The sequence below is a fragment of the Danio aesculapii genome, chromosome 15 (assembly GCF_903798145.1).
Source record: "Danio aesculapii chromosome 15, fDanAes4.1, whole genome shotgun sequence".
NCBI classification, from domain to species: domain Eukaryota; kingdom Metazoa; phylum Chordata; class Actinopteri; order Cypriniformes; family Danionidae; genus Danio; species Danio aesculapii.
In genome coordinates this window covers 7,584,642-7,594,698 of record NC_079449.1, presented here as the reverse complement: position 1 = coordinate 7,594,698, position 10,057 = coordinate 7,584,642, and the positions used below count along the sequence as shown (strand labels likewise).

At 37.6% G+C, this 10,057-nt stretch overlaps 1 protein-coding gene across 1 annotated transcript in view; it reads right to left on the bottom strand.

Annotated features, from left to right (window-relative positions):
- Nucleotides 1-7,914, bottom strand: part of ccdc150 (coiled-coil domain containing 150) — a 55,326-nt gene extending 47,412 nt beyond the window's left edge. Inside the window, exons 1-3 of the mRNA XM_056474315.1 lie at nt 7,512-7,914; nt 3,295-3,473; nt 1,233-1,349 (exon numbers count right to left, since the gene is read on the bottom strand). Of these exons, the coding sequence (XP_056330290.1) occupies nt 1,233-1,349; nt 3,295-3,473; nt 7,512-7,863 (648 nt within the window). The 5' untranslated portion in view covers nt 7,864-7,914. The remainder of the gene's footprint in view (nt 1-1,232; nt 1,350-3,294; nt 3,474-7,511) is intronic.
- Nucleotides 7,915-10,057: the final 2,143 nt, after the last annotated feature.

The following is a 10,057-nucleotide window of genomic DNA, read 5'->3' as shown; positions in this document are numbered from 1 at the left end:
TACACAGCGGATGCCCTTCCAACCACAACCCAGTACTGGGAAACACCCATGTACTCTCACATTCACACTCATACACTACAGCCAATTTAGTCTATTCAATTCACCTATAGCGCATGTGTTGGGGAAACCAGAGCACCTAGAGGAAACCCCACGCCAGCACGGGGAGAACATGCAAACTCCACACAGAAATGCCAACTGACCCAGCCGCAGGCTCGAACTTCTTGCTGTGAGGCAACAGTGCTAAACACTGAGCCACAGCGCCGCCTTAACTAGTATCACTGTGATCAATTTTTAATATTACAATACACAATGATAATTTAAATACTCGCGTAAATTTTTCTAACAGAAAATATGCAAAAAATATTAGCCAGAATTAACAAATTACCATTAACTTTGACTGTAGATTATTTAGCAACAAGGAGTGTAACTCTGCATAATTTAAAACACTGATAACCTAAAATAACATGCAGTTTTATCGGGTTTTACTGTGAAAAATGTTTGATTATTTGTCAAAAAACACCTAAGAAACACTTTCAAAACGATTTTAATAAGAACACTTTTTGGCCCCGTTTTATTTTTTAGATGTTAAGGAAAACGGAGGGCGATGCGGTGGCGCAGTGGGTAGCACTGTCGCCTCACAGCAAGAAGGTCACTGGTTCGATTGTCGGTTGGGTCATGTTCTCCGCGTATTCGTGTGGGTTTCCTCTGGGTGCTCCGGTTTCCCCCACAAGTCTAAAGACGTGGTAGAGGTGAATTGGGTATGCTAAAATTGACTGTAGTGTATGTGTGTGATTGAGTGTGTATGGATGCTTCCCAGTAATGGGTTGCAGTTGGAAGGGCATCCGCTGCGTAAAACATATCCTGGATAAGTTGGTGGTTCATTCCACTATGGCGACCCCAGATTATTAAAGAAACTAAGAGAAAATGAATGAATGAATGAATGAATAAGCAGCAACATTCACTTTTACTTTCACTTTTCACACACTACCTTAATTTGAGGAGCAAATTTCAGTTTTTACGCCTAAAAGAAAATGAATGAATGAATGAATGAAAGAAAACCGGATTATGTATAAAAGCAACAGCACACATCTCCTTAACAAGACACAGGATTTAGATCATTCACATATATAGCACATTATTGGATCACTTATCCAAATATATTAATCAATCGGACAAATCTTATTCAATATTTAAACAAGATCAAGGACATTCTGTGAATCTTTTCAGTTTACCTGTGCTCTCTCCCTCTCCACCACTGTCTCCATCTCCTCTACTCTCTGCAGAAGTGCATTGTGGGACTTTTCAAACTCCAGGTGTGCTGCAGTTTCCTGCGCCATCTGCTCCTTTTTCTATGAACAGATTCAGAGGTTAAAAAAAAATAAAAATGAATAAAATTCGAATGAGACTGAAATAATGATTTTATTTATTAAATTCATGCATGCAATGTGTAACGGTTTAATATTTTATATAAATAAGTATATCAAGCCCAAAATTATTCATACGCCTGGGAAATTCTGACTTTATGTTTTTGTTAAAGTGTAAATAAGCTGAGTAATTAAAAAAAGTAATTAATATTTAATAATTAATATTTAAAAAGTAAAATTAAAAATATTACATAAATTTTTTTAAATATTACATAATTTTTAAACAAGCTTTTTGAAAATCTTTTCTCTGATGGTTAAAAAATGTATAATCATTAATAAAAATCACTTTTAAAGTCAAAATTAAGTTCTTGGTATAACATATCACCAAACAAAATTAAATACTGATATATCTACAGTAGCAAATTTACTAACTTTTTTGTATGGAAAAATTATTGACAAATAACAACAATGTGGTAGGCGACGCAGTGGCGCAGTAGGTAATGCTGTCGCCTCACAGCAAGAAGGTTGCTGGTTCGAGCCTCGGCTCAGTTGCCGTTTCTGTGTGGAGTTTGCATGTTCTCCCCGTGTTCGTGTGGGTTTCCTCCGGGTGCTCCGGTTTCCCCCACAAGTCCAAAGACATGCGGTACAGCTGAATTGGGTAGACTAAATTGTCCGTAATGTATGTGTGTGTGTGGATGTTTCCCAGTGATGGGTTGCGGCTGGAAGGGCATCCGCTGCGTAAAAACGTGCTGGATGAGTTGGTGGCTCGTTCCGCTGTGGCAACCCCGGGTTAATAAAGGGACTAAGCCGAAAAGAAAATGAATGAATGAATGAAATAGCAACGTGGAACATTTTGAAGAAGGTCGAGAAGGTCGCTCATTCGAGCCCCGACTGGGTCAGTTGGCATATCTGCATTCTGGAGTTTGCATGTTTTCCCAGTGTTGGTGTGGGTTTCCTCCATGTGCTTCGGTTTCCCCTACAGTCCAAACACATGTGGAACAGGTGAATTGAATAAGCTAAATTGGCCGTAGTGTATGTGTGTGAATGCAAGAGTGTATGGTTGTTTCCCAGTGTTGGGTTGCAGCTGGAAGGGCATCTGCTGCGTAAAACATATGCTGGATAAGTTGGCGGTTCATTCTGCTGTGGCGACCCCTAAATAATAAACTAAGCTGAAAAGCTGAAAGCTAAAATAAGCTGAAAAAAAAATAAATGAATGAATTTTGAGGTCCATGGTTACACACACACACACACACACACACACACGCACGCACACACACACACACACACACACACACACACACACACATAAATATATTAAATTATTTTCATACTATTTTACAGTATTATTGTTTTTTTGACCAAATAAATGTTTACAGAGGAAAGAATTTTTCATAGTATGTCTGTTAATACTTTTTTCTTCTGGAGAGTCTTATTTGTTTTATTTTGGCTAGGATAAAAGCAGTTATTAATTTTTTAAAACCATTTTAAGGTCAATTTTGTCAGCCTCCTTTAGCAATATTGCTTTTTGGATAGTCTACAGAACAAAGCATCGTTATACAATGACTTGCCTAATTACCATAACTTCCCTAATTAACCTAGTTAAGCCTTTAAATGTCCTTTTAAGCTAAATAGCATCTTGAAAATATCTAGTAAAGTATTTTGTACTGTCATCATGGCAAAGATAAAATAACTCAATTATTAGAAATGAATTATTAAAACTATTATGTTTAGAAATGTGTTGAGAAAATCTTCTTTCTGTTAAACAGACATTGGGGAAAATACACAGGAGGGCTAAAAATTCTGACTTAAACTGTATATGGTAGCTTTTTGTTCATTTAAATAATCCTATTGTGTGATAACCGAAACGACTAAAATAAAAAATACAATTTACAAAGTCTCCCAATTATTACAAGCCTAAAAGCGATATTACTTGAGCGGACATGGTGTTCTCCAGCGCCTCTGTGAGTCGCATCACCTCCCGCTGCGCCTCCTGTCTGTCCTCTCGGGTCTGCTGCAGCTCATCCTGTAAACGCAGCAGCTCCTGCAGAGACGCGCGCTGCTCCTGCTCATGCTGCTCCTGCAGGCTGATCAACCGCTCCTGCAGACCGGCTACACACACACGGAACATTACTGCGCTACAAACACACTCCTGCTGCGAACACTGATTCATGCAAACCGAACAACGGAAGAAATCACATTCTCACTCATACACTTACTTACACATGCAGCTAAAGGGACTTCCCATAAACATTATGATTGTTATACTGTACAAAATGTATATTGTCCCCTTGTACTCTCATACACACTCAATGCTATTGATAAAATTAAAAAGATATGTGTGTATCTGTGTGAACAGGGTGTGTAATACCATAATTTATGGATTTATTAAAGTACATACTTGTAACTTTCTGGTGCTGCTCATGTTGCATTCAAAATGCCCTTTTTAAAGTCGATATGTGCTATATTTTTGATCAGTAACGCTTTTAATATTTTGTATATTACAGGGGCAGGGGGATATTATGGTTATACACTATATTTTTGTTCAGTAACGCTTTTAATATTTTGTATATTACAGGGGCAGGGGGATATTATGGTTATACACTATATTGTTGTTCAGTAACGCTTTTAATATTTTGTATATTACAGGGGCAGGGGGATATTATGGTTATACACTATATTTTTATTCAGTAACGCTTTTAATATTTTGTATATTACAGGGGCAGGGGGATATTATGGTTATACACTATATTTTTGCAATAATAACCCATTTATGATCTGTAGACCACTTTCTGAGCACATTCATGCCAATATGAAATTTGCATAATTTTGAATGCATTAAAACACAGATTTGCTCTTTCTTTTTTTAAAGAGTCCAACATTAGAATCAGATTGTAGCTGAAGTGGAATCAAGCTTTTTTTTTTTTAATAAACTATTGAATTTTTTTAACAACAAAGTAGTTTTACTGCTATGAGAAAATGTACAAAAATATTATATTCAAATCTGAAATGAAACGCATATTTTTTTTTAAAAACTAGTTTTCCTCACATTTTATGTCTAATTTGTGTTGCATGTACAATAATATAAATCAATATGCATACTTAAAGGCCACTTTTCTGAGCATACGTCAATATGAAATTTCCAAAATCTTAAGAGCATTAAAACAGACTTTGTTCTTTTTTTCAGAAGATGCTTATAGCTCAAGTGGAATCAAGTTTCTAAAAAATGTCAAATAAAAAAAAAATGACATTGTATTTTTTATGAAAAACAAACAAAAATACAACTTTCAAATATGAAATCAAATGCATATTTTTAAAAACCTCTTTTACTCTAAAAATACGAAAAGCAAGTTATGTAAAGTTGCAAGTTGTGTTTTAAAATTGGGATTTATTGTGGTAGGGGAGGGGTAATGTACTGCTTTAAGTTGTAAATGCAAAACCCCAATAAATAAATATATAAAAAAAATTGGGGTTTATATGTAAAATAATATTAATTAGTTAAACTCTACAATCATTGTATTTACGAACATGAACTAATTAAGAACAATACTTGTACAGCATTTATTAATGATAGTTCGACATTTATGTAGCCTAATCAAACAACTGTTCACAACTGTTTTTACCTATTATTTGTTTTTATTTTAATTTGTGAACAATTGTTCATTGTTTGTAAGTGTATTAACTAACATTGACTAATACAACCTTATGGACCGCTTTCACAATACGTTTTTAACAGTCATCAGCATCTTAAATCCTTGAAAGTTTTTCATATTTAAGGTTTAAAATGTTTGAGTGTAAATGTATTATATCATCTTTAAATCAAATTACAAGAAAGAAATCTAATTGTCTAACTCTATGGGGCAGGACAGTATATTTAATGTTATTTTCTCTTCTGGCTGCAGTTATCAGTCTCACACTATCTTTTTCCTTCTGAAAGTCTTGTTAACACCATCATGGACTTTTTCTTTTAGTATGTCAGCAAATAGGATTGTAATAAACGTATTAGTTGTACTTTCCCACTCACTGCGCTCTTGTGTGTTGCAATACAGTTCGGTAAGCTTTTACGGCCGTTTCCACTGTCAAAAGGTACCAAAAAGTGAACCGTACCATACTACATAATGGGTTCCCTTTCTAAAGGGTACCTAGTACAACCAAAGGGTACCAAAAGGCAGAGCTAGACACACAGCTGAACCCTATTGGTTCACAGAGATACATCGCTAGCTTGTGCACAATTCAGGAGAATAAAATCAAAGCGCCATTTTTAAATACACAGCAGAGACATTACACCATAATAATTCATTCATTCATTCACTTTTCAGCTTAGTCCCTTTATTAAGTGACCTCTAGCTGTGCTCCTTCGTATCTGCTCTCACTTCTGCAGATATATGTGCCCTCCAGAAACTTGCGTTCTGTGAATGAACGTCGCCTCGTTGTTCCATCCCAAAGAGGGAAGAAATCACTTTCCCGAACTCTCACATTCAATCTGCCCAGTTGGTGGAATGAACTCCCTAACTACATCAGAACAGCCGAGTCACTTGCTGTCTTCAAGAAACGACTAAAAACGCAACTGTTTAGTCTCCACTTTTCCTCCTAATCTGCAATTGCCTCTCTGGCTATACCACTAACTGAGCCCTCTTTCTCTCTCTCTCTCTAAAAGAAAAAAAAAAAAAAAAAAAAAAATTTCTACTAATGTTTTGCTTCTTAGACTTTTACACGCCTGAAACTTGTCTATAGCGCTTGTTCACTGCTGCTCTTATAGTTGTGTAAATTGCTTCCTTGTCCTCATTTGTAAGTCGCTTTGGATAAAAGCGTCTGCTAAATGACTAAATGTAAATGTAAATGTAAATGTAATCAGGGGTCGCCACATGTTGTTTTTGAACCCAAATAAGGACTAAATGTAAGTTGTGTGTAGTTTTTCTGTAATTGATAACATATCAGAGACTGTAAGGGTCTGTATGTGTTCATATACATATGCATTTATATATTTATTTGATATAATTGCAGATGTTACAGTAGGCTATAGCGGGAATCAAAATTAATTGTTTCTTCGGTGCACCGCGATGCAGACGCGGACAATTCGGTATCGGTTCAGTAATAATCACAACTGGTTGTGATGTACTGACGTCATTTATTTCATATGCGCTGCGTCACCGTAGCTTACTATGGCGAGGGAGGCGAGCGCGAGTATTTACAACGCTCCAACAACTTAAAAACGCAGAAACTGTGCACAATTCCACTGAGTGTGTGTTTGCTGGACAGTCTTTCACTGACACTGAACAGCAGAAGCCCCTACTTCACTGCGACTGAGAGAATGAAAGTCAACTCCATTTCTCTCTCTCAATGTGGCCCATTTGACCAGCTGCGTGACTTTTCCTCTTCTCTCGGCTGATACACTTCTGGATACAGACACGAGCGCGAAGTTTTCTCCACCGCATGGATCAGCTGTGATCACCGCTGCAGTGTTGCCAGATGTAGCTAACTGATTCCAGCCCAAAAACTATCCAGAACCGCCCAATCTGGCAACACTGCGCCGCTGAAGTTTATCAGTGTCACTCATCTGTGAACTGCGCCTGTGAAGTAAGATATAAAATTGTGTATGGAAAGCATCGTCAATGCACCGTGATGCACCGATATATCGAATTGAACCGAATCGATGGCATGATAATCGTAACCGAACCAAACCGGACCGTGAGATCAGTGTAGTTTCACACCTCTAGAAGGCTATTTTACACTACCATTGATCTGCAGTTATAATCAAACCATGTTCATAGAAAGGTTAGTAATGAACAGTTATACACAGATATTTGTGTGTAAAGCATCTGTTTTGTGAGAAGTGCTTCTCATATGATACGTAAACAACCCTGTACAGCTTTACTGTAGAGATTTCTTTGAGCGATAATGACGTCGACTGAAACGACGTGTTTCTGTCGTACACCACTCCCACCACTGGTACCCTTTTGTAAGTGGAAACACAAGTCTGATAAAGGTGAACCATACCGCACTGTACCACTATACCAATTAGTTTACCAACTACGCTGACTTCTGCTGCTGAGAAACCTGGATTTGTGAAAAAGCTCCATTGTAAAGTGCTACCTAAAAATGAATATGCACACTTTAAGATATGCAAAACTATTAATGAAAAGCACTGACCAGAGTGAGATGGGTTGAGCTCTCTCTCTGTCTCCAGACGGAAGGCCTTGAGTTTGAGAGCATGTAAAACACTCTCCAGTCTGCACATACGAGCGACCAGCGTCTCACACTGTCTCCAGAGCAAACTCTCTCCTGCGGCGCTCAGGGCCTGCTGGATGTTCACAGGACTGATGGGACGAGTTCTCACAGAGTTCTGGAGAAGCTGCTGATCTGCAGATGCTCCCAAACTGCCCAGACTCCTCACCAGCTCCTCTGTCTGCTGCTCTGCTGTCTGGAGACGCCTCTGGAGGACAGACAGAGACTCTGGAGCGGCAGCTGAGACACTTACTGGACACACCACTGACCTGGACATCACTGGACACAGATGGACAGACAAACACACTGACACACAGAGAGATGGACACACAAGCCAGACAGGAAAAAGATGAATAGATGGACGGAAAGAACAATAGATAGATAGATAGATAGATAGATAGATAGATAGATAGATAGATAGATAGATAGATAGATAGATAGATAGATAGATAGATACACATGCATAAACAGATGGATGATGGATGGATGGATGGATGGATGGATGGATGGATGGATGGATGGATGGATGGATGGATGGATGGATGGACACACATACACAGACAGACAGACAGACAGACAGACAGACAGATAGATAGATACACATACATAGACGGATGGATGGATGGATAGATAGACACACATACACAGACAGACAGACATACAGACAGAAAGATAGATACACATACATGGACGGATGGATGGACGGATGGATGGATAGACATAAACAGATGGATGGATGGATGGATGGATGGATGGATGGATGGATGGATGGACATACATGAACAGATGGATGGATGGATGGATGGATGGATGGATGGATACATGGACAGATAGATAGACAGACAGACAGACAGACAGACAGACAGACAGATAGATAGATAGACGGATAGACAGATAGACAGATAGATAGATAGATAGATAGATAGATAGATAGATAGATAGATAGATAGACACACATACATAGACAGATAGATAGACAGATAGACAGACAGACAGACAGACAGACAGACAGACAGATAGATAGATAGATAGATAGATAGATATACACATACATAGACAGACGGACGGATGGATGCATACATATAGACAGATAGATAGATGGATGGACGGATGGATGGATAAACACACATACATAGACAGACAGACAGACAAAACATGACAGACAGGCAGGCAGAATGAATTTGAGATTTATGTTGAAATTTTGTTGTTATAATTATCATTAACTCTTACTAATTGAGCATTAACATTATGATTTTAGCTTTGGTTAGCAAAAAGAAACTCCTCAGGTTATCTGGCATTACAAACGGCAAAACATAAATCAGCGCACACGCAGACTCACCGGTACCTGCCGTCGGTTAATCTCCGCTACAAAAAATATCTGGATTCCCGTAACATGCTGAGACGATAAACAGACTGTGCTTATTTATGTGCAATTTTTAGAGTAGATTCTGTTTGTTTTATCTGTTATTGTTGCTTAGCTAGGGAGAGCCCAGCAGCTTCCGGCTTAAATGGTTACCGTGGAGACCGCTCCCTCTAGGACTCTGTTCTAAACTCCCGCCAGACCACCACAGCAAAATAACACAAAACTAGAGCGGCAAAACACAATGAACACCGAAGCGGAATATAGTGGCCCGGAAGCTCTCTCTGATTGGTCAGTTATTTATATACAAATTAAATCTTTTATTCCATCTACATACTAAGCAATTTTATTAAAAAAGCTTTTAAATGTTTTTAAAATCTCTAATACCGTGTAAACTATTAGTTATACTATTTGTAAGATAACGGATTTATCACGTGATGTGTGTTACTTTTATCAACGCATACAAGCAGGACTAATCACTGTTGTTTGTGATTTATAACGATGAAATATGTTTTATACTTTTCACAGCAAGTAAAGCGTCGGATTTGTAATAATCTACTTGGAAGTTAACATTGTGTATTCAATCAACAAATTCATATTATTAAACGTCTTGTTTTTTAAGTGAATGCGGCGCAATGGAATGTTTTGAGCCAAGCGCCATCTTGTGGACGAACATTTCATCATAAGACACTACATTACGGTGCCGCGGCCTCCCAATAATATTTTGTTTCTCTATGAAGTCTACACATTACACAGAATTTATCTTTGACATCTTTGGCGTTTTTTAAAATGTCGTCAAGAAATTTTCTGACACGAGCACTGACGCCATTATACGAGGACAAGGTATTTATTGCAATATAAAGTTGTAACGATATTCTGGAGAAAAAAATACATACATTTTAGACATATTTAGAAAATAAAACGGATGAATTGGTCATATTTCTGTTCATATTTCACAAGCACATGTTCAAAAGTACATTTGGTGAAAACGACCTAACTTTTATTATTTAACTCAATATTTATTTGCATTTCTAAACTCAAAATCACTTGGCATTGTTTGTGTTTACATCATATAATTATTAAAAAACGTGTCCATGATAATTTGCAGCAT